Consider the following 24,478-nt stretch of genomic DNA (forward strand, 5'->3'; position numbering starts at 1 on the left):
AGCCAGTATAGACTCCTCCATGGCCTCTGCAGCAGCTCCTGCCTCCAGGTTCCTGCCCTGTTTGAGTTCCTGCCTCCAGGTTCCTGCCCTGTTTGAGTTTTTGCCTCCAGGTTCCTGCCTCCAGGTTCCTGCCCTGTTTGAGTTTTTGCCTCCAGGTTCCTGCCTCCAGGTTCCTGCCCTGTTTGAGTTATTTTCTTGACTTCCTTCAATGATGAACAGTGCTGTAGAAATGTCAGCCAAATACACCCTTTCTTGCCCAAGTTTTTTGGTCATGGATTCCATCACAGCAACAGCAAGCCCTGATTAAGAGATCCATCCTGGGAGGTGCTGCTGTGTTTCCTCTGAGCAGTTCCAGGGTTTCATGTTTAGATCTCTGATCCATCTGGAGTTAGGTTTTGTGCATAGTAATAGATACTGGTCTGATACTGTCACCATATCACAGTCCACACTCAAGCTAGGCTCACACCGCAGGGTGTGCATCAGATCATGTGGTATACGTGCATGTGTGTGTTCATGTGTATGCACGGGGCAAGCATGCATGCATGCATGTTCAGAAGCCAGTGGTTGTTTTTCCCTATTGTGTCCACCTTATTTCTGGAGGCAGGATCTCTCAAGGAATCTGCAGCATGCTGATTAGTAGACTATTTTCCTCCCCAATGCTGGGATCAGGGGTGTGTGCTGCAGTGCCCGGCTGAACGTGGGTGCTGGGAATTGAACTCAGGTCTCTACCTGCAGGGCAAGCACATTAATGAGTGGGCCATCTCTCTCACCCCCTACACTCTCTTTTGGAATATAACCCTTGACTGTTTGTTTATTTTTGAGACAGGGTCTTACTATATAAACCTGACTGGCCCAGAACTCACTATATAGACCAGAATGGCCTGGAACTTACAGAGAGCTACCTGATTCTGCCCCCTGAGCACTGGGATCTAAGGTGGGCACCTTCACACCGGATGACTCCACATTTTTATGAAGTTAATAATGCATCATTTGGAATTTGTCCAATTTTCTTTTCCTCCAAGATTTACAGGAGAACATAAACATAAAAGTTTTAAGATTAGGTTATAAGAAAGGATAAGTCATTGCAGAAGGCTCCCTGTGTCCTTGTCCCTAGAGAGATAATCACTCTTTGACTTCTCTCTCCATAGCTTAACGTTTCCTGCTTCTGAACCTGAGTGGCTGTCCTGCTTCTCACCCCTTCTCAGTGGCTTCTCCCACTCCCACTTCACACACTGAGCCATCTGTGCGCTGCCTGTCCTTTGTTCCTTTTTCACTGCTGAGTAGTACTCCTTGAATAGGCGTACCACACCTAGCTTCTCCATTCCCAATTCTAAATATTTTCAGAAAGCTCTCATGAACATTGCTCCATCAGCGTGTTTGTGCATGCAGATTACTCTGATGGGAACCTGGGGGTGGGGTTCGAGAGCCTTGGGATGAGCATGTTTAATTGTGCAGGGAACAGTCTGGAATTTTTCAGTGTAGTTGAACCTAGGTGCCACAGTATAGATTTCTAGCAATGTCACTGGCTTGCTAGCATTCAGGATTGACATTGCTGGCTTTCTCTGATCTGTAAGCTGGGCAGTAGCTATTACTGTGGTCTTGGTCTTGTCATGGTTCCTGGGGATTTGAGGTCTCTTCAGGTGCCCAGTGGCCTTGGGAACCAGCATCTTTCCTGAAATGCCTGTTCAAGTTCTTTGTTCATTTTTTATTTAAGTTTTCTCTTTTTAAAAACATGCCTTTAAATTATTATTATTATTATTTTATGTGTATGAGTGTTTTGCATGTATGTATACATGTACATTTGTATGTGCATCATGCTCATGTAGTGCTTACAGAAGAAGGCATCATATCTCCTAGAACAGGAGTTCTAGATAGCTGTGAGGTACCATTGGGTGCTAGGAATGGAACCCAGGTCCTGTGCAAGAATAGCAAGTGCTCTTTAAGGACTGATTCGTCTCTCCAGCCCAGTCTTCAGTTTTCTATAATTAATTTGATCCTAGTGTCCTGTACCCAAACCCTGTGACAGAACTGAAATGATTACCCATCTCTTCCCTTATCTCTGGTGCCCAAGGTAGCTGCTTGGATTCTTCCCTCTCTCCTGGCTAATGCTCTCCTCCCAGGATTTGATGACATCCTTCTCTTTGGTTTTCTCCTCATTTTGATGGAGCCCAACTGATGCCAGAAGCACTTGTGAGAATCTGCGTGGCTGAGAACCACCTTGGCTGATGGGGATCTGGGAACTGACTGGGTTTAAATTGCTTTCTATTTACAATGTGGGAGGAGTTGGTCCCTTGTCTTCTGGCTCCCAAAGTTTCTACTGAAAATCAGATACCACATTGGCCATCATCCTGCCTAATTTTTATGATGTTTTTTCCTCTTTGGAAGCATTCATGATTTTACTTCATCTGTAGGAGTTTCAGAATTCCCCAAGTGTGGGGATTTTCCATGCCCTGGCCTTGGCCCCTGGAGGCCTATTCTCCAGTTCAGTGCTGTTTCCTAGATAGCTTTGTCCTGCTAGAGTCTGGATGTTGATGCCCCCGAGAGACCATGCCTTTGCTTGCTCTCTAGGCTGGCACTCCTGGGAGATGGTAGCAAGTTGGGAGAAAGGTCACTGGACTATGCACCTGAAGGGAATTGTGGGACGCTGCTCTTTTTCTCTTTTACTTATTGGTCACATGCCACCCACGTTGTTCTACCATATGCCATCTGTCATTGCCATAATGTCCCCAGGAAAGGTCCAGAAGCTTCTAAAACTGTGGCCCAAACTCTATACCTTTCCTGTCTCTGAGTTGATTATCAGAGGCTTTCTTCCTCCTCCTCCTCCTCCTCCTCCTCCTCCTCCTCCTCCTCTTCTATGTGTGAAGCATATGCCAGTGTGTGCATGTGTGTGGTGGGGCATGCTCACCTGTGTGTGCATGTGTGTGGTGGGGTATGCTCACCTGTGTGTACATGTGGATTCATGGTGTGTTTGTGTGTGTGTGTGTGTGTGTGTGTGTGTGTCTGTATGTCTGTGTACATGGAGGCCAGTTGTTCATGTTGAGTGCCTTCCTCAATTGTTCTCCATCATACAGATCGACGCAGGGTCTCTCACTTAACCCAGAGCTTTCTGAAGCTAGTCTAGTTAGCCCACTTTCTAGGGAGCTCTCTCGTCTCCACCTCCTGAGGGCTGTGAGGTGGGCCACGTCTTCCCAGTAGTTACATGGGTGCTGCTCCTCAAACTTGCCTGCAAGTGCTTTACCCACTGAGTCATCTCCCTAACTCTGGATCTTCCAACTTCTACTGAGATTTCACGTTTTTATCCTTCCTAGCTGAATCACTGGGAGTCTAAGTTAGGTTTCTAAAAGACCCCACTACTTCATTGTGCCCATCGGTGTAGACAGGAAACCTACAGCGGCTGGATTGGTGTGTGGTGCCCAAGGGAAGAGCACAGAGTGTCACTACAGAGAGCTCAGGGGACTGGGCTGAACTGTGTTTTATTTTTGAAGACAAGTGGGAAGCCCAGATTTTAAAGGCATATATATCCAGCAACCAACATGGCATTAAAAAAAATCAATTTATAGCCAGGTGGTGATGGTGCACATTTTTAATCCCAGCATTTGGGAGACAGAGACAGTCAAATCTGGAGTTTGAGGCCAGCCTGGTCTATAGAGTGAGTCCCAGGACAGCCAGGGCTACACAGAGAAACCCGTCTCAAAAAACAACAAAAATATCAACTTGTAAACTGGGCATGGTGTCTCACCCCTGCAATTTTAGCCCCTGAGAAGGTGAGGCAGGAGAATTGACATGAGTTTGAGGCTATCCCAGGCTACATAGTCTTCTAGGTCAGCTTAGGTACAGAGTGAGATCATATCTTAGAAGAAACCACCCACTCCAAAAGACCCCAAAGAACAACAACAAACCCACCATGTTAATCAAACAAAACATATTTTTGGGCACTATTTGCCTGTTAGCTGCCTCTCTGTAGGCCTCTATGACCAGTCTCAGAGTTTGCAACTTGCCACGACATTTATTCTCTTATTTATTTTTCACACCAGCCTCATGAAGAGCAGATCATGGGTAGGACCCATCACAAGAACTAAACATATTCTGGTGTGGTGGTACAGGCATGCAATTCCATCATCTGGATGCATCAATTGAATGAGAATGTCCCCCATAGGTGCATATATTTGAATGCTTAGTTCCCAGTAGGTGGAACTGTTTGGGAAGGATTAAGAGGTGTGACCTTGTTGGAGGAGGTGTGTCACTGAGGGTGGGCTTTGAGGTTTCAAAAGCCCACACCAAGCCCAGTGTCTAGCTCTCTCTGCCTCTAAGATGTAAGCTCTCAGCTACTGCCCCAGCACCCGCCTGCCTGCTGCCACGCTCTCTGTCCTGACGATCATGAACTAATTCTGAACATAAGCAAGCCCTCATTTAAACGCCTTCTTTCATAAGTTGCCTTGGTCATGGAGTCTCTTCACAGTAATAGAATGGAAACCAAGACACAGAGATGTACAGGGAAACATTGTCTGAAAAATTAAAAGGAAATCAGGAAAGACTGAGAGCAATGCTCTTTTGAAATATTATTACCGAGCAAGTGTTGGCTATTAGGGAGACTTGGGTGTGTGGACGCTCACACTGGGAGGGGGGACGTCAGCTGACAAGCCCCAGCTGACCCATCTTTAGGGTTTGCTATGTTTTATATGTGACTTTCCCCTAAGGAATTAGGTGGTTTGATCCCTGGAGTGGCAATATTAAGATACAGTGGTCAGGCTTCCCAGGGCTTCCGGGGGCTGGGGGCCTGCCCTGCCAAGAAGACTGTCTCCATTTCCTGGGGTTATTCTTGGTTTAGAAACCTGAGTGAGTTCTCTGGCTTTTCGGAAATTCGCCTGCTTTCTCTGAGGAAGTATTTGGACCACGTCCTGGGTTACATTTTGTGCCATTGTGCCTTCATCGGTTCGCTTTTTAAAAATACATTTCTCTTCAGCTGAGTCACCTTCTTCCTCCTCCTCCCGACACTCCGGGAGCCGGAAGGAGCCCTGCCCCAAATCCTTGGCTCCTCCAGGCCAGATCTTTTCCAAATGTCAAACTCTTAGGAACCCTGGCCGAGGGCAGAGTGGGCCCTGACCCTAATTTCTTTCATCTAGTCTTTGCTGGTCTCAGCTTTACCATCTCATGGAGAAAGCTTGTGAGCTGCCTGAGCCGGAGGACCCTGCCCTGAGGTTGCTGCCAGGGGAGGGCCTGGAGGGAAGGCTTCACTCCCAGCAAGGTCTTACACTGCCTTATCAAGATGTCACAGGTCTCCTCAGTGACCTGTGAATGCCCAGCATGGTAGAGCTACCCTGGGCCTGCTTGCTGCCCTAGTGAGGGACTGGAATTCATTCAGAGCCCACACTTAGTAGGTCCTCAGCCCTTCATGCCTACTTTTAATGAATGCCCACTGTGCGCCAACCATTGCCCCTTTCCTCTTTCTCTCCACAGCTTCGTAGCTCACTTTTGAGACTGGACAGTAGGACAGAAAACAGATAGTATGACAGAATAAAAGGGAGGGCCAGCTCATCCTATGGGTGTTCTGAGTCTTAGGCCTCAGCCTTCCAAGATGGCCCAGAGAAGAGAGAGGAATCCTTTCTGTTGAATTCCACTGTGTTTAAAGAATTTCCAGTGTACTGTGACTTTTCATACAGCGGCGGTCATTTAAAGTCACGTTGCCTTGTGTGGGAAGTCGGGAGATGGGAGTAGTTGAGGAAACGGACCCAGAAAGTTCACCTGATTTACCAGGGCCGGCACCCTCGTCAGTCCGCATTTGTCCCAACTCTCATTTTCTGCTGTTTGTCCCGGGGGCTACCAGATGCAGGAGGTGCGGGGCAAGAGTGCGGCTGAACGGGTACCCTTGTCCATGTCTCCTGGTTCCAAAGTTTACCAGTAATTTAATTTATTTAGTTACATGCTTGTTTAATATTTTGCACGGGTGAGCGCAGATGAACGGGTGTCAAAGGACAACTTGTAAGAGTTAGCTCTCTCCCTCCAGCACGTGGGTCCTGGGTTCGAACTCTGCTTGTCTGGCTTGGCAGTAGGTGCCTTTCCCCCACGGAACCATGTCTCCATCCTTCTACCTCATTTGAAAAAGTATAGCCCAGCAAAGTCAGACCACCAGAAAGCATCATGTCATTGTGTTGGGACTGGAACTTTTTTGACTGGGAATTTTGGGAGTTCTGGAAAAACTCTACCACTCACTCCTCATACAGGTCACTGCAAAAATAGTGAAATGAGATAGATCCTGTCTTGATGGCATTTACGTCCTGTGGTTTTTACAGTACCAAGGGTGAACTCAGACCATGGTTTGGATGGGAAGAAAATGCTGTGAAATCCACTAGCCTGTCTTGGGAAAAGCCAGTTACTGTGGAAGAGGAGAAGTCCCCAGAGGCAGCCATGTTCTGAGAGGCCTTGGAGGATGAGGTGTAGAGGAAGGGAGGGGATGGAAGCATTGACGTGTAATCTTGTAGGGGACACTGGGGTTTGGGGAGTGGAGCTCCCAGTCATTCATTACCTCAGACAGTGCCAGGGGATGAGTCTAATCGTCCAGACGAGCTCCTGCCATGTTCCTGACCCACGGAATGATAAGCCAGTTAGACTAGCCGTCTGATATCTCCTGCGGAGGCAGGAGGAAGAAGTCTAGGGTCAGCTCTTTCTGTGCCCCTCGGTCCTTCCTGCAGTCACTGCTAGTCAGGAGGGCAAGCAGGTGGTCCCTCTGCCCTTCAGGAGTGCCCTTCTTTTGGCATGCCTTTCCCCTTCCTTAATTTCAGAATCGTAAAACTTGTGGACCCCTTGTGTTGGAGAACAGGGCCCACTGATGACTCTTAGCACCCGTTGAGAGGCTGCCATCCTCTGAGAGTTCCTCGGGGGAGGCCAAGCTGCAGCTCACCCAGGCACATCTGATGTTCAGTGGTAGCGAGCTATGTGCAGACCCAAAGAAGCCATAGAGTCTGGGTCCCGTCAAGTGACAGGGTACATGGTGTTGGCATTCATTTCAGGCATTAATTCAAGTTGGCTCTATGACTTTTCTTCCCTTTGGGGAGTGAGTTTTTTTTCTTTTTCTTTTTTATGTTTTGGGAGTGATAAAACTAAACCGCTTATGCAAGCAGTGACATGGGACTCCAGTCCAAAGCTGCTGCTCTCTCTTCTCCGCTCACAAAAAATAATTCACATAAAAACTGTTCTCTGGCCAAGGCTTGTCCCCTCCTCAGCAGGGGACTTGCTTTTTTTTGTTGACTTCAGCACAAATTCAGATTTCTCTCTCCAGATTTTGGGGTGTGTCTCTATATCCCTTGGGGACCTTTGTTTAGACCCAGGCATACTTGAGGCCTCTCTGCTTTCTTTCTCCTCAAGCCTAATAATCCAACTATGAGGGTTTAGGGAGGCAGCTGCCTTTCTGAATTCATTTGTATGCATTAAACCCATGCATTCATACCTGGGATGAGAGACATGTCAGACGGAGTCCCAGGGCAGCTGCCTGTCACCAAGGACCTGGGTAGCCTCATCCTGAGATGCGACCTAGTACGATGTGATTGAGCCTCAGTTTCTTTATCTGCAAACTGGGGTTTGGAAACGATATCTGCTAAGTGCCAGCAGAAGCAAGGGCACACAACTGGTCCTCAAGGCTTGGCACCTGCATGCTGAAGATGACTGTGGTGAGCAGTGTGAGCGGGTGGAGGGAGCCTGGGTCTTCAGACAGGATTGGCTGTGGAGTGGGACGGAGGAAGTACTCATCGTGTGTTCACACCAGCCAGCTGCCCCTGAGGTGCTTTTCTCAGTGGTCTGGGGGGGTGGGGAGGTGCATTTACGAAGTCACCCACATGTGGATACATGAAACAGTTGCACCCTCCTCCTCACCTCTGTCTGTGTTATCCAGTCCTTCAGTCTCTGCAGGAAGCAAAGGTGAGAACTTCCATTTTCTTCCCTGCTCTGCAGAAAAATTCTGCCGAGGCTGGTGCTATAAATATGAGTATAATTTTTCTTTTTCTTCTTCTTCTTCTTCTTCTTCTTCTTCTTCTTCTTCTTCTTCTTCTTCTTCTTCTCCTCCTCCTCCTCCTCCTCCTCCTCCTCCTCCTCCTCCTTCTCCTCCTCCTCTTCTTCTTCTTCTTTTTTTTGAGACAGGGTTTATCTGTATAACACTTCTAGCTGTCCTGGAACTAGCTCTGTAGACCAGGCTGTCCTCGAACTCACATAGATTCACTTGCCTCTCCTCCTGAGCACTGGGATTAAAGCATTGTGCCACCACCACCCAGTGAGTCTATTTATTCTTCTCCCAGGCCTCGTGCAAGGTAGGGGGCCTAGGAGGCCTCATCTGGTTTTGAGTTCAGACTCCTACTCTCTAACCACATAGTTATCTGTACCTGGACTCCTCTTCAAGTTAAAACATTCATATTTGTGTGTGTGTGTGTGTGTGTGTGTGTGCCTACGAAAGCACCCCCCCCCACCCTATGTCATAGTGCACATGCGGACATCAGAGGACATCTTTAGGACTTGGTTCTCTGCTTCCACCAGGAGGGTCCCAGAGATTAAACTCAAGCCATCAGGCTTGACAGCAAAAGCCCTTTTACTTGCTGAGATGATTCACTGGCCTCCTCGGGCTTCTTTGTCTGCAAAATGGGAACAGTAATTGATACTGTGGGCCTTGGGGTGGGGTAACGCTTGCTCGATGACCACCGGGATGCCTGGCATGCAGTGTGGGCCCTGTGGCCCTGCAAGCTGTAGTGAGGAAGAGCTCCAGTCTGGCCTTGCGGTGGTAGCCAAGCATTGTGAAGGAGCCGGCGAGCAACCCCGCATGTGCCAAGGCATGGAGCTGATGGCAGGGGCTGCAGTGCCAGCCTGAAAGAATGGGTGGCACGGGAAGGTGACAGCAGAGGGAGCTTTGAGAAGCCAGTGGGGATGAGGGTGGTTATTTGTAGGCCAGTGGCAGAGGATTCCTTTTCCTCTTTGTCTTGGTGGCCCTGGTGGGCACTTGGCCAGAGGTCCTGGATGAGGATGTCCTGAGAGGTGGGGCGGGGCTTCTTCACCTGGCTTCCCTCCCACAAGTGTGAAGCACAAGCAATGCCAGCACCCCCGCTCCCCCACTCAGTTATCTCTCTTTATGCCTCACATCCAGGTGTCCCAGAAATAACACTGCTCAAGTGCAAGCCATTTATCTAAAACCTTTATTAATGCTTGAAGAACACAGGGTGACAGTGTCCAGGCCCTGTTGTCTAGCTTTGTAACAGAAGCAGACGCTGACTCAGTAAGCCCACGTGGTGCCATTCTTCCTTAGGAAGTGGATGCCAGGAGCACCGTCTCCATGTTGTTGCCGAGATGCCATTAGCCAGGTTCAGAGCTCACGCCTAAGGACGGACTGCAGCCCTGGGCCAGTGTCTCCTTTTTATTCGGTTCTGGGTTGTCGGCGTTCTGCTGTCTTTGGCCCTCTCGTTTTAGAATAACAGGGCTATTTATTGATACAAAGGAGAGGTGTGCGGATCATCTCGTTAAGATTCGAAGCTCAAAATAAACACTGCGACGTTATTTGGAGACCCACATCCTTCCGAACAGGAAGGCTCCCAAGTAAATGCGTACGAAGCATGAAGCCTAGGGAGGACTGTTCTCAACAGCTGCCTCGCTTACATTTAGACTGGGCGAATGCCTTCAGGAGGTACACAAGAACCTGGACAATTTTGAGCAAAAGGACTCTAGAGATAAATATATTCTGTGTTTCTAATCACATGAGGGACCGTGAAATGACATCTTTCTTTTTTTTTTTTTAACTTTTGGAGGGGAAGGGACGACAAAGGCATGGACATACACAACAGAGATCAGTTGGTGTGTTTGAAGGAAGCGAGTTTATGCCTTTGGGGGGGGGGGGAAGACACCGAGACAATAAATACAAACGACAAATATTTACAGCAGAAACAAACGGAACATCAGTAGGTGACTGCGAGACACTGATGAACTCAGTACAGACACTGGTGGCAAAGGAGCGGCCGAGCCAGGAACGAAGGACGGTGTGAGTGATGTAAGCAGAAAACAGTCAAGGTGCCACACAGGCACACCCAGCACCAGAGTGCCACCATCCCCATGCATTTTCCGCGGCAGAGTCTGGCATGCTGGGCCTCCTTCCTTGCAGGCAGGACCGGATTAAAGGCATATGCTCCTCTATGCTCTGCAGCCCCACATCTTCCTGGGGGATTCCCAGCGTGTCACCAACCCACCCCTCCCCAAATAATTTTTTTTTTCAAGCATAGCCTATATGAGAGATTGAGACTGGGTCCTGTGCATTGAGACACCAGCCGAGTTTGTGGATGTGCTCTGAGAACGGTGGCTGTCCCTGGCCTTAGGGGCCTTCCAGAGAGAGAGAGAGGGTAGGATGCATGTTTCTCATCCTGCTCCCTAGAACATGGAACATGCAATGTGCGGTCTGTGAGCCTGGGGAAGAAAATCTTAGTGGAACAGAGCCAACCAAGCCCTTCCATTTGTGTGGCGGAGGGCGCTTTTGTGCTGCCACGCCAGAGCTGGCTGGTGGCAACAGAAACCGTGTGACTTGCCGAACGGAAACTCACTAATCACTATTTGGCCTTTCATAGAAAAAGTTGGCCGAGCCTTGCTCTCAAGACCTGGTCCAGGTTACCCCCTATGCCTACAGCACTGGCTGTAAAAGCAGTAGCTGTGACAGCCCCAGAGGAAGAAGATCTTAGCGCTGCACTGACACGAGTCCCTTCTCTCCTCTTTGGCCTTCCTTTTGTCCACCCACCTCCTTCTTGCTAAATTTCCACGTGGGCTGTGGAAAGCCCTGTCTCTTGGAGATGAAGCTGTTTGCCCAAGTATGCAGAGGGTGGCATTCCCCAAAAGCAATTTCCTTAGTGGTCTCGATGCCAGTTTCTCTTCTCCCTCTTTCCGGCATGCAGAGACTGGTTTCCAACTTGGCCACATGGATTCAATGTACAGGCTCATAGGACTTGGTTGAGGTCAAGTTGAGATAGTGAAAGTCTAGAAAAAGGCTGTCAAGGAAGGGACCCCTGGTATGTGCTTCTCCCTCTGGGGATCTGTCTGTTTCGGAAGGAGAAGCCCATGTGGGGATACTGCTGTTTGAGCTCTTCTTAAAAGAGAAGTTATAAAAATTTACCCCCCAGAGGTGGGCTGGGGTTGATTTTCTTCCTGCTTTGAGCTGGTTCTGGTGACCCAGTTGTTCGATTTGAAAGTCATTTATTTAGATGCCAGACAAATCGTCAATGGATTTAAAACAAAAGTAAAATTGAGCTCTGAAGCAGTGGTCAAAACAGACGGCCACTCCTTTGGTGTCCCCCAGACAGAGCAATGGCTCAGAAATGACACACAGGTAATGCAGTACCCCATGTCCCTTCCAGCAGCTATGAAACACAAGGTCCCAGGCACGACACTAAGCTTTGGTTTGGCATCGAGCATGGCTGAGTCCTGCATTCTCTCTGCTCCTCCTTTGCCCTAACAGCCACACTTCCCACTCACTCCTGCCCCAGAACCCAGCTGCCCTGTTCCCTGCAGACAGCACTGGAAACTGTAGGGCAGGGCCTGCCTAGCACCCACGTGTGGCCCCTTCCCTCCCCATCTGACCTCCCCCCAACAGAGCACACCTTAGCCACCCACTAGCTCCCACAGACCGAAAGGGACAAAGCCACAGGCAGACTCAAGGCAACACTCCCGTGAATAAGCTTACGTAGGTGCCGACCCACAGGGCAGGCACCTGAGACCTCATCTCACCTGTTCAGACACCTGCATGAAGTCCACAATTCGCACACATCCTGCGTGTGACATCCCCTCTTTAATGTAAAATGTTTGGAATGTCCATAGATAAGGAAATGGACGGCCTGGAGGAAACTTTCTTGGCCAGGTTTTCGTTTCACCTCCGGATGTCGGAATACTCGGCCTGTTCATCTTCCCACTCGCTGCTCCCAGAAGGTCCCTGGGCGCTCTGGCCACCTGCTCCGCCTCGGGCGTGCGCATGTGGGTGGCTTTTGCTTCCTCGCTCACCCTTGGCGCCTCTGCTGGCTTCTGATAGGTGGTGGCCTGTATCCCGGTGGTGAGGCCTGGGTAGTTGGGCCCTATCTGCCGGGGGCTGATGCTCAGGGACCGCAGTGGGAGGTCTCTGTATGTTGGAGGTGCAGAAGCTCAGAATGGAGCACAGGCCTCCCCAGTTCTGCTCACACTGAGCCTGGACGCTGTGAGTGATGGCCTCCCTCACATCTTCCCCGCAGGTCAGCAGCAGATTCACGAGGTCCACATAGGGCCTAGAGATTAGAACAAAGAGAGAAGGACTGAGACTGGAGCATGTTCTAAGGGGCCCTGTGACAAGAGACAATGCTTAACTTGAGTTCGGTGAGTGATCTTTACGGACTAGGTTCCATGGTAGGGAATGGCATTAAGGCAGGTTCCTCTTCTCAAATAGGTGTAGCGCTACTGACAGTGTAGATACATGGGAGGAAAGCTGAAGGCCAGGGCATTAAGGTAGGCATTTCAGGCAGAGCAGCTGTGTGAGTGGAGAGGAAAGCAAGGGTGTCCTGAGCACACCCAGGCTACAGGAGCTGGCGAGCTTGACTGGAGTGGAGACGATCTTGGCCAATGGTGAAGGGTCTTCAATAGTAAATTGGTATGTGTATGCACTTCCAGTGAAGAACCCAGGAAGTGTTGGACTAAGGAGTTCCTGAGCAGCTGTCAGGAGTCCCCATGCTTGCCCATCACAGGTGGCATTAGTGAGGGTCTCCTGAGGTCACATTCCCTACCTGTGTGCCCTGACTTAGGCTTACAACAAAGGGCCCTTATGAAAGTTGTTAGGTATGTATGCCACGGTCTGGGGGAATCTGAAACGAGATGCGCTGGGGAGGGCCATGGCTCTATAGTGTCATCTCCCTGTGGCTTTCCCTTTTCAGTCAGTCAGGGTCCCCATGTCCACAACGAGAGCAGCTCTCTCTGAAAGCAACACAGCCCATTCTGGTCTCAGAACTGCATCTCCACCTGTACCAACGACCTCGAGTTGTTTCTTGGCCAAATTGCTGGAGGACTCACTCCAGGAGACAGAGAAGCGTGCCCCCTTTTTAAATTGATGGGCCTACCTACGGAGCCCCCCCTTAACTCTCACTGGCCTTTAAGATCCAAGAGGGTGTGGGATGCTTTATGTGACTTTGTGTGGCTAACTAGAATTAAGTCCTGGACAAATATGCCCATGACAGACAGCGCCTGCTTCCACAGGGAAATCGCTGTGGGATGTGCAGCCATTTATAAGGAGCAAAGGTTCTCTCCTCCCTGAGGTGTGACTTGAGACTTGGATGACCATCCTAGGGGTCTGTGTAATCTTTCTCTGCAGGCTGGCAACCTTGGCTCTGCAGAAGAAGCGGCTTATGTTCTAAGATGTGCGGCATAATCAATGCTGTTGTGGCCATTCACTCCCCAGGTTGGACCTGTCCTTACTTTGAGGACATAAGAATGAGGAATAGGGAAAAGGAAAGTCCCCTTTGGGAAATCCTAGGTAAGGGAGGCCTGGCCTGGGCTGAGGACAGGCAGAAGGGATGTTCTGGAGCTGCGTTTTGAAGCCTACTTGATTCCTTTGACATCACGGTTTGTGCATGGCTGGTGGGCAAGGCGCTCAGCCTCTTTCAAGCAGGTCTAGGCTGCTGCTAAGGACAGTGTCTCTTGAGCACTCGGAGGAGGAAGTTATAGAGAAAGGGATGCTGTAAGCTGTTCATGCCCCCTTCATACTTTGAAAACAAACGCTGCCTTAGGAAGCTCAAATCCACTGAGGCCATCTGCAAAATGGGAGCAAAATGTTTGGTCATTTGCTGGCTCTATCTGGGATTTCGAACTGAGTTTCCTTTATTCCTTTAAGTGTCTAGCTTAAAAGATCCTCCCAGGAACACACAGATCTCTCTGGGGTCTTCTCCATCATGGTGTGTGTCTGCCTTTGAACCCTGGACCTGTAAGATGGACACCGGCCTCCTGAGGCAGGACTAGTCCCCCTCTCCTCGGCTTGTTCTGTCTTCTCTCTCAGGGATGAAGCCGAGCCCTGTGGGGAGGGCGTGTGTGGCTAAGTAAATTAATCTAAGCCGGGCTTTGGGTTGGCACGGTGCCTTCTTAGGCTGCAGGCTGAGCCTGTCCGATGACAAAACCCAGCACTCAACTGAGTGTCAGCAAGGCCGAAGAAGGGGAATGTGTTTGAGGCTCCAAACCCCTGACGGCTGCCAGCACCCGGTGACAGGGTGTGCAGAGGCCAAGGGAGACTGGCCACAGCTAGGGGGAGGCAGATGATAAGGACAGAGTGGGGTGGGCAGGCAGTGGTGAGAGGGGCAGCTCGCGGCAGACTGGACCTTGCTGCCACCCCTGCTCCTGGCAGAAGCACTGTAGAGGAATGGGGTGGTTTGGATTCTGCACGGCTGACTTCCTCCTCCTTAAAGGGAAAGGCAAACTTGGCTCACATTCTCTTGTTTGTGACTGTTGCCACACACTCTGAGATGGCTTTCTCGGTATGTGGGGGCTGAACGGATCCTTTAATCAGTTAAGCTGGTTGAAAAATTGGGAAAGTTCAGCTTGAAGTCGAAGCTGGGCATTGCATTGCTGTGTGGTGCTAGGGGATGGAGGTTTTCAAGGAGCCAGAGCTTGGCACAAACTCAATGCCCAGAAGTCCTGGCTTAGAAGCAGGAGCAGGTCCCGCATGAGGCCTCCTGGCAGTGTTCTTAAGACACCCACACCTCTGCACAGGGTGGACCACCTGCTTCGGCAAAGCAGGCCAGTGTTGGCTGCTATTGCTGATTCTAAATGCTGTGGGAGACCCGTGAAACAAGAATCCCTGGCCTGGAGGCCACGTTCCTGTGGAAGAGGTACTAGACATCACAGTGCGCTAACCCTCCCTAAATCCTAGGATGGGGCATGTGTTCCCCAAACCCGAAAGGCTTCAGTTTTCCCAAAGACCTTTCTTCAGAAGATACTCATACTCCACACACTCCAGGAATGTATCACAGGTGTATAGCAGGCCCCCAACCTCCCACCTTGAAGACTAAAAAGTCCTCTTAAATATGCCACTGAGATAGAGGTTCCTTGGTTGTGAACACGTGCCTCTTTCAAGAGCACCTCGAAGGAAGAGACTCTCATAGTACTCTCTGGCGACAATGAGGGAGTGATTAGGGAAAGGAAGAAGACCTTGTCACATGAGAAGACTCCTGAAGTCTTAGCAGGTCTAGCAAGAACAGGAGGAGCAGGGCAGTTGGCATTCTGACCGCCGGCCTATTCCTCACAGCAAGTCTCATACACAGCTCCGTGCCTGCAGATTCAACTAGCCGGGCACAGATGGACGTTTCGGAAGCAACCTGCCTCTGTACTGTAGCAGACCCTTCCTGCCGTTATTTCCTAAGCACTGTAGACTAACAACTGCTTACATGGCAGCTGCTCTGTCTGTAGGTATCGTAAGTCATCCAGAGTAGATTACGCCATCGATTTATCTGAGCCTTCCTCATTCATGGATGTGGATGTGTAGGGGAGGCCCTTGAACCATCCCCTGTGGATAGTAAGAGACTAGCGTACACTACCAATTCCCAGGTCGCAAAGCGGGAACCAAACCTCACAAGGGAAGTTCTTAGCTTCACTAGCCTTCCCTATGAAGTGGAGATGTGAATTTCAATCTTGTGGCTGGTCAGAAGACAAACAGGGTAATCCATGCCCATGACCAAGGTTTTTGCACACCAAAGAGAAATAAAAGGCAATTACTATTGTCCATGCCATTGTTCCTTTGTAAATATTTGGAAGAATGAAAATCTGTTGTGAAGTATTAGTATGGTCTAAAAACCAAGCAATACAGTCTTTCTTTTGGAAAGGTCTGGTTGCAGAATTTCACCATGAATAATTTTATATTGTAACAAAGTGCCACAAGCTACTCAAGGCTTCATAACTGAGAGACGAGATGGCTGTCTCAGAATCTAGGCATTAGTGCCGTGAAGGGGGTATGTTTGGTAACATAACTGGGAGAAGGTCATGCAATGAACTAATGGGTGAAAGTCCCTAAAATTGTGCTGATTTGGCCCAATGAGTCACCATGGAAAGATGGAGGTGGCTATAAGGGTGGCAGTGGTTGGCACTGTCTACTATACTGGTGGCTTCCCTTTTTGTTCTACATCTCTGTCTTTGGGGCCTGTGGACCTCACTGCCATGTTAGAAACAATGGTGGATCAATGTCTTTTACCGCTCTGCAAAATCTGGGATCCTACAGCTGGGGTAAGAGCCAAGGAATGAGATGATTTGGCTCTATCATCTTCAAGTCCATTTTACCATGCCTATTTAGCAGACTAAAGTTTCCGCTGTTTGTTTTATGTATTCTGCAGAGTTAGAGAAGGGACCTGGGGAGCTCTGGAAGCAGAAAAAGCTGATTAGATTGGCACCTTTGAGAGCGAAGGTGCTGTAGCCACACTGCGAGAACCCTAGCACCTAGCTTTGCTTCTCCCTAACTGTGAGTGCTTTGTGCTTCACCACAGCAGAGATCAGTTTTCTGTGGTGAGAATTTGGAGGCATAAAGGGTTGATGTAAGGAACGGGCGGACATTTCATGTAACACACCTGGCCTAGTGCCGAGCACCTACACGCAGGTAAATGTTAGTGTGTACCGGCTGCTGTTCTGACGCCTGTGAGCTACTTGGATCACACAGCAACCAAGACTTGGCCGTGGGGAGGATGGAGAATGCTTCTGATAGTAGATATTTTGTACTTAGTAAAAATGTTTCTGTTTGCGGGAATTTCAAATTTGATGAATTTCTGGGGGGTTTTCTAGCTCTATGGGGCACACCACAACTGTATCCACTTGAAGGGAGTTCACCTCCAAAAGTAGCGTCCTCAAACACATTTCCGGCCCTCAGGACCCCACCCTTGCCAGGCGACCCTTCCTCCCGTTCTCCTGGGGATGGGGGTGCTACTCACTCGTGCAGCAGGAGGTCCTTGAAGTTTATCATCTCCACCATCACGCCGATGTTCTCCTGCGCCGCTGAGCACAGGTTGTGCTTGAGGTAGCATTCCCTCTGCAACTGGAAAACCATCTCCTTGATTGCCGGACACTTCCTGCTGATGCAGCCAAATCTGTGCCGCAGGGCATGGGCCTTGCACTTCAGGGCATCCTTGATGAATGACTTGCCCTGAGGATGGAGGACACAAAAGGGAGGGGGCAGAGGAGACAAGGTTTTGTCACTAGCCAGGATGGCATGTGCCAGTCTCAGGCTAGCACAGGGGTTTTTGATCTCGGCGTAGCGAGGCTGTGCTTGGATTGATGTGGTTCCAGGTGGGAGGCGACGTGACATTGCTGGCATCAGGCCAGAGTGGTTGTGAGCTTTGTACACGGACAGATCTGCCCTTCTCTTCCCCAGTTGCTCTTCTAGTTTCCCTGGAATTGGGGTATCCTCCGGGCAGCTGGGAGGTGACTGCCTGGTAGAAAATTCCCCGAGATTGGCCCTAGCTCCTTTGCCAGTGTCAGCAAGAGTACACTTCTTGCTCACGCTCCATCCTGGGAAGCAGTGCTCTTGGAGCCTCCCAGTTAGTGCCGGTGCTCCAGCTCATGGTCTGTCACCTCTTTGCATGCTTCCAAAAGGAACATTCTTTGCTTTTAAACTGTTAGGATTATGGTCTCTAAAAGGTCCCCCTGGCATCTTGCTTGGCAGCATGTGAGTGGGGCAGAAGCATCAAGTAGCATCCTCCCCACTGTCTCAGAGGGGTGAGGCAGCCAGGCAGACATACATGTGGCCCACAGTTCTCCTTCCTGGCACCCTTAGCCGATTGTGCCAAGGCCAGAAGGAGGCAGTTGTCAGGATGTGGGGGCAAGCTCCCAATTTTACTCTTATCAACCTCCCTGGCCTGGAGGCACTGTTGGGTATCTACCCAGGAATCTCCCTTTAATTTCCATGGAAACAGGCTGTCTCAAGAGCTAACCTTTTTTCTTTTCTTTTTTTCTTTCTTTTCTTTTCTTTTATTTATTTATTTATTTTGAGGCAGGTCTGGAAATCACTGAGTTGAGAAAGTGAACCAGTTCAGGTCGGAGGTGGGAAGCCAGCCAGTATGTTTGTTTATTTTGGTTTTCTCTTTAGAAATGTCTACAGATAGTGTCTGATGGTTGAAGACCCACGTGGCATCCATGTCCACCCTGTGGCGCCCCCTTTTCTTTGACTTTCTAGCTGGGAGCCAGATGGGCTAGGGCGGGGCTTGGCACTTTATTAAGTAGTTACACACTGAGAAGTGACTTGAAAGGGATGTCTCTAACTTGAGAACATTCTCCTATTGGCTGAGAAAACAAGATGGATTTATGTGAAGGCTGTGGCAATCTGTTTTTTTAGTATTCTTCTCTGACATCCTGTGGGAAGGCCCTTGATATGCTCCTCTCTTCCGGATTTCCTATTGCGTGGCCTAGCTCCAATTTAGGGAGCAGGGGGGCGGCACGTTTTTCTAAGGACGGCAAGGAGTTCAAAGTTCTCCCTCTTCCCTCCGTTTCAGCTTCCCCTCTGCTACCTCACATCCTCCACTGTCGAGGCTGCCACCCCGTCACGTCCCTCTCTGGTTCCCAGGCCTTGCTTTGTGAGGCTGTCCACAGGATGTCAGTGGACGGTGATGGCTGACGTGTCTAAATCACACCTCAGCTGTTGGCCTCCTCCAGACTTAGTCATCAGGCTCCATTGAAATGGGAGAGGAAATTTATGAGCTATACCAGCAGTGTGTTTGGACAGGGCCGAGAACCGGGGCAGAAAGCGGCGATGAGCCCCATGCTACACGCTACTGAAACACACATTCTATGCCGGAACCACCAGCTGGCTTATAGGTGGTTTACCCTGAGTAGCAACTCAACTTTACCTTGGCAATCTGAGGCGGATTCAGCTCTGGCTATAAGGCAAGCGAGATTCAGTCAGGGTTTGACTTTTGGGGTTGGGAGGGGAGACTCTCTCTGCTCCTTGCTGTTTGGAGGCCGTGAATTATCTATGCGGCCTGCCCACATATACACTAGAAGAGCCTTTGCTACCTACAGCAAGGGTCCCTACCTCTCCAGCCTTCTCTTCCTCATGCACTTTTGGGGATGGGGTTCTGGTTGTGCAGACACTGTGTTTATCACTGGCTATGACTTCGATGTCTAGCCTACTTTGCCTATGCAGATACAGTGTAAGGATTTGAAAGGATTTGGCCCAATGGCAACTTCAGGAAGCAAACACACTGGTGCCCTTCTCTACAACTGCAAGCGTCAAACTGCCTCAAATAACAGTACGGGAAATGGGTTAGCAATCTGTCCAGCCAGTATTTCAGCCATGCCACACCAACCGGAGTATTCTTCATGCTATATGCTTTACCTGGGCATCGAATTTTCCAGCATTATGCAGAAAAGTCATGCAAATCCCATGTAAGCCCCGGATTTCACAAGAGTTGTTCTCGAAACATTCAAACACGCCACACCCCACGTCTCCGGCGTTGACCAAACAGTGCTGGATTTCCGCTAAAATGAAAAAAAAAATTACAAGTTTTCTGCCATGCTAACAGTAAGGGCTAGAGGAAAACTAAAGGGGAAAAGGGTGTGCCAATTTCAGAATCGAAGGAGGTGAAAAAATAGAATGTCATTATTTACTACTACTTACTGAAAAGAATTGGTATTTTTTTTGTAAAATTAGCCAAAAAATAACAAATATCACAGTCAGAAGTTAGGACAAGCATTTTCCCCTCCCTCTTTCTTTCCCACTTTATGAAGGTATATGTGAGAATACTCAGTTTAAGAGCAGAAAATATTTCAGCTTTTGAAACCCACAGGGAAAAGTAAGATTTCCAAAAGACCGAATTTCATGAATTATACGGCCGCAGAAGCCACTGCCTTTAAGATCCAGCTATTTCCTTCCTGACCCCAGACGAAAGCTTCCAAAAAGCAACTTGAATTCAGCTTTATGATTCAACACCTAAAAATCAAAACAAGATTCCTATTAAAGCCGTGTCTCCAAACCACCCGCATTAAAAAATGCCAGGCCAGGGAGGCTGCGGCTGGCAACAGCCTCAGCATGGAGGCAGGTGGGGGCTGGCCTTCCACCCGCCGTCATTCACTTTGGAAGTTCCTTTTAATTAGGGATCTGGTGTGAGCTATCACTTAATCCCCTAGAATCCCTGAGGCCCAGGAGCGTGCTACCTCTTCCAAGATGTCCTAATTCGTCAGCCTGAAAGGACAGAGGAGCTGTCAGGCTGCGGGAGTGCAGTCTCATGCCCTCTTGGGCTCACTCAGTTCCACGATTTAAACCAACCGCAAAATTACAACTAGGAAAGTGTATTTTGGAAGAAGGGCGGGGCTGGAGTCGAAAAATCTGTATCAGATGAAATCTAGCGAGAGAGTGAGGGGCGTGTATTTGTGGAGGGGCACCTAAACCCTAGAGGAGGCAGGGCAGGAGAGGGACCCTCGACTGCGCGCCTGGGCAACGGGGCCGGGGCGGGGGGTGGTGGCAGAGAGAGGCTGGACTAACTCCACGCGTGGCCACGGACAGGACAGCGATTGCTCACTTGGGCGCCCCTGACCCTCATTTGTGTATTTCGACTCAGGCAAGGAGCGCACGCACGCCACGGCCGCCGCGTTCACACGGCCCCAGGGGAATAGCGGGAGTGGGGGCATAAGCAAGGAGCCAAGCGGCAGACACGTTTCTTTTTCTCCCGGGAGCTGGGAAGAAGGCCAGCCCCGTGTGCCGCACGCCAGGCTCGGCGCTGCTGCTTGCCGGTGAGCAGGGCGGGCGCACGATTTGGGTCGTGTCAACATTTCTTCCCTTGCTGACCTGGCTAGGAGCAAGGGACCATGGAGCGTCACACAGGTACGCTTTGCGAACTCCCTCCTCCCAAGGAAAACTTCTTGATGCCATTTAACTGGCCAGCAAAGTTCTGGGATGTCCGGCAATCTTTAAAGGAAGGAGAGTCAGTCCATGCCAGACTTGGAAGAGAAGTTCTCTGAGCGCAGGGCGAGCCCAGTTCCGGGGACCCTCGGGGCCCTGCACAGGCTAACCTGGACAAAGTGCGTCTTGCTCCGGGCCTGGCAATCTTGCTGGAGCTGGCAGCGCCAAGCGCTGCCTCGTTTCCCCTCAGCCCTGGGGGAGAGCAGCAACAAGTCCTGCCTCAGCCATTTCATCACCCTGCTAGCACGTGCGGATTCCGGGCGCTCGGAGCCCAGCCCAGCCCTCGCTTCTCTCGTTCTTCCCTCTGCAAGTCCCGAGCCACCAAGAGTTTGCGCTGCTCGGGGTGAGCTCGGGTCGCTGGGTTGGGGCTAAACGCACTAGGAGCGCTGCGGGCGTGCACCGTGTTTCCTCCCCGCAGCTCCCCGCTGCAGGGCGCACGCGTTTACCTGTGTTCTGCAGAGACAGACGGCCTTTCTGCTGGGAGCTCCTGTCTTGCGGACCTTCCGGAGGGTTCGTGGCGTCGGTCCCCCGCGCCGGGTCCAAGGTGGCAAACACCAAAGCCAGGGTCACAAACTGGCTCAGCCGCTCGGCACACATGGTTCTGGGTATCACCCTCCCTCCGGGAGACCTGGATTCTTTGTGCGCCCCTCCTCCTCCTTTTCCTCCTCTGCTGCTTCCCCCCTCCTCCCACTCTTCCTCCCGGCTCGCCCCTTTCCTCCTCCTCGCCGCAGCTCGGATAGAGGTTACCCAGCGCCCTCCCGTAGCTCTCCGGAGAGCATGTGACCAGGCCGTTAGCAGAGCCGCGAGTGCCCGGCGATGGCAGGGATGGTGCCTCAAATATCCCTGGAAGCTCTGGTGTCACTTGAATGAAGGAGTCGAGCAGGTGTTGTCCCGGAGGCTGGACCAATCCGAGACCCCGGCCCGTTTGACAACACAGCCGGGAGGCGGGGCCTGCGCCAACTACTATGGGAGGAAGCGGAGCGCCGCGGCGAGCACCCCACAAAGTTGCCGACCTGGCGCCGGCCACGCTTTTGCGTGCGTGTGTGTGAGCGCGGCCCAAGATGCGTGCGCGTGTGCGGGTGCTCCGGGGCAATGGCCGAACGGACTGAGGAAAAAAACCCAAAGCGGATGCCAGTTCTAGTTGCAACGCGAAAATTAGGGGCGGGGGGGGAGGGCTGGGGTGGGAGAGAGGGCGGGGAGGGTCGGTCTTTACTGGGACCACGTCCGCAGGGGCTCGCTTCCGGCTGAGAAAGTTTTCTCTTTGGAACTCAGTGACATTGTCAGCCCCGAAGCCTGGATAGATTGGAACAGATACCTGGGCACAGAGATGGTGCGAGCAAATTGAGCTCCGATGGGAATTCCTAAGAGTCGTTAGGCTTGGCGTTTACCAAACAGGCGCTTAAAGACAGGCTGCAAAACCCTGAAGCACTTGGCCCGAGAGACAGTCCACCTCCCACTTATTTCTGCCGGGATTTGGTGGGTCCTGCAACACCTGGGGCGTCTTGTCTCGCCCCTCCCCCAATCCAGACGGATTCCTGTCTGGGCTTCAGGGATCCAGGTGACAATCCAGACTAGCATCATTTCCTGGCGGGTCGCTAGGAGGCCCAGGCAGCCTTGGGTCAGGCGGCCGCGGAGCATCGCGTGCTCCAGAAGCCAGAGTTTAACAGACAACTTTAGGCATCTCCAAATACACGCTTCCATTTTTTCCTAAGCACCTCTCTGCCCAGTTGGAAGGTTCCCTTTATTCCTCAGCTCTCTGATGCAAAAATAAAAGCAAAAGGTCCCAGGTTCTGGGACATTCTCTCTATACCTTCTTTCTCTTTTGGATCCCCCTCCTTAAGCATCCTGGGAATCAGATCGCCTTCAGCTGCTATCTCCCCTGCTGGAGGAAGCAGGGAGAAAGTTGGGCGCTGCTGGGAGCGCCTCTCCCCCCCTGCTGTGTGTGTACGTGTGCACGCTCACGTCTCCCTCGCTCCAGCCCCGGGACAGGAACTGCTGCTCTTGGCCTCGTTAACCCGACGGCTTAGTTCGGGGGGCTAGCTTGGTGGGGGGAGGGTGGAGAGGCGAGCGCTGCCACCTAGTGCCACCTGGCCCTCATCCGGTATTGGCGCTACTTGCCCCTCCCCCTCATTCTCACCCTAGTCTTGGAGAACAGGTGAGCCTGGGTACCAGCTCTCAATCCACGTCCTCGCCGTACTCCCTGCTCGCCCGCGCACTCTGCAGTAATGCGCCTAGGAGGTTTCATCACCCACCGCCTGCGGCGACTGCTACCCTGGGCCTCCGCACCGAGGCGCACTCTCTGACTCTTCTGCGCCTACGTGTGACACGCCTGAGGGAGGGGTTTCAGAGATGGGCGCCCAGGTTGTCTGCCAGCTGCCCGCTCAGTTTTCCTGGGTGCCAGCTGCCTTCCAGCGAGGAGATGGCGGAGGCTGGGGCTCAGGGTGACCGCCGCTTCACACTGGAGAAAGGAAGGGAGGAGGTGGGAATGGACTTTCCAGGGGCAGAACCTCTTGGAGCTTTTGTTCATAGTACCTCTCCATCTCTCGGGGCCCCAGAAAACGGTCACTTTGAGTGTCTTAGTCTTCGATGGTGGGAAGAAATTAGCCACTCATACCCATGATTTTAATAGCAGAAACTTCCTCGCTCATTTTTTGAGGAAGGTGGTGGATAGTGGGTATAATGATGGGTCATCCTCATTGACCACCTCGCTTGTTTGAATAGTTAATTTAGCTTTATTAGTTTATGAAAAGAAACCCTCCTGGACTTCCTTAAAAACAAAACAAACAAAAACATGTTGGCCTGTGCCTCCCCCCCCCCCCCTTAAGGCCGAAAATTTTCTGGGAGAGTCAAGCAGACCTCAGCCTTACTTAACTTTAGAGCTGGACAGACCTCTACGGCCTCTTCCACGAGCGAAAGTGGCACCAGAGAAACAGAATCTGGAGATGCACAGCGGTAGCAGGAAAGCCAACTTGTCCTGTTGCGGTGAGGCACCGCACCTGTCCTCAGAGAACCTGCGTGGTTTTAAAAAACCATCCTGAGGTTTTCAACTCCAACTTTCAAGGGAATTTCATGGTTCCCATCTGAGCCAATTGCTGCTTTAGGAAGAACACCCAGTGGCTGGATGTATGGTGCTGGGAGCGCACATAGCACCCATGCTTGAAGGTTCCTTTCGGGACCAGCTGGCCAAGGCAGAAGCACAGACAAGGGTGTTCTTTCGCCCATCTTACCAGGGCTGCAGACTCTCTGGGAGGTTTGCTGGGCGATGCTCTGGGCCTTTGGCCCAGGGCAGAACTAGGCTGGAGAAGGGCGGGGCGCACACTGGAGCCTTTGTCGTGATCCCCTTTCCCCTGCAGATTCCCTTAGTTCATCAGTCCCTCAAGCTGGGTTTGGCAGAGGAGTGGAATGAGCTGGGTACAGTAGGTGACATAAAGCCAGCGTGAATCGAGCACAGGTACTGCATCACATATCGAGACTGACACTTTGGCGCCTCTCTAAACCTAATGTCCACCTTAACAAGCCTTGGAGGAGCAAGGGTGGGCCAGGCAGTGCTGCACCGTGGTTCCAGCGTCTGTGGACAGTTTGAGACATGTAACT

The 24,478-nt window shown here is 51.0% G+C and overlaps 1 protein-coding gene across 2 annotated transcripts; it reads right to left on the bottom strand.

Moving 5' to 3' along the window:
- Positions 1-11,616: 11,616 nt before the first annotated feature.
- Positions 11,617-23,157, bottom strand: Stc2 (stanniocalcin 2). 2 transcript variants are annotated; one of them, XM_041675849.1, is made up of 5 exons: positions 23,022-23,157; positions 22,695-22,766; positions 19,322-19,464; positions 16,923-17,134; positions 11,617-12,260 (listed from the first exon to the last, which is right to left on the bottom strand). In XM_041675849.1, exons 2-5 carry the CDS (start codon positions 22,726-22,728, stop codon positions 11,873-11,875), a joined length of 777 nt encoding a protein of 258 aa, XP_041531783.1. In that variant the 5' UTR covers positions 22,729-22,766; positions 23,022-23,157; the 3' UTR covers positions 11,617-11,872. The 2 variants fall into 2 exon arrangements, with proteins under 2 accessions (XP_041531783.1, XP_041531782.1); XM_041675848.1 differs by lacking the exons at positions 22,695-22,766; positions 23,022-23,157 and adding an exon at positions 21,331-21,886.
- Positions 23,158-24,478: the final 1,321 nt, after the last annotated feature.

This window comes from Microtus oregoni, unplaced genomic scaffold (assembly GCF_018167655.1).
Source record: "Microtus oregoni isolate MIOR12 unplaced genomic scaffold, Mior012 000027F_ref0000203, whole genome shotgun sequence".
In the NCBI taxonomy this organism is placed as follows: Eukaryota; Metazoa; Chordata; class Mammalia; order Rodentia; family Cricetidae; genus Microtus; species Microtus oregoni.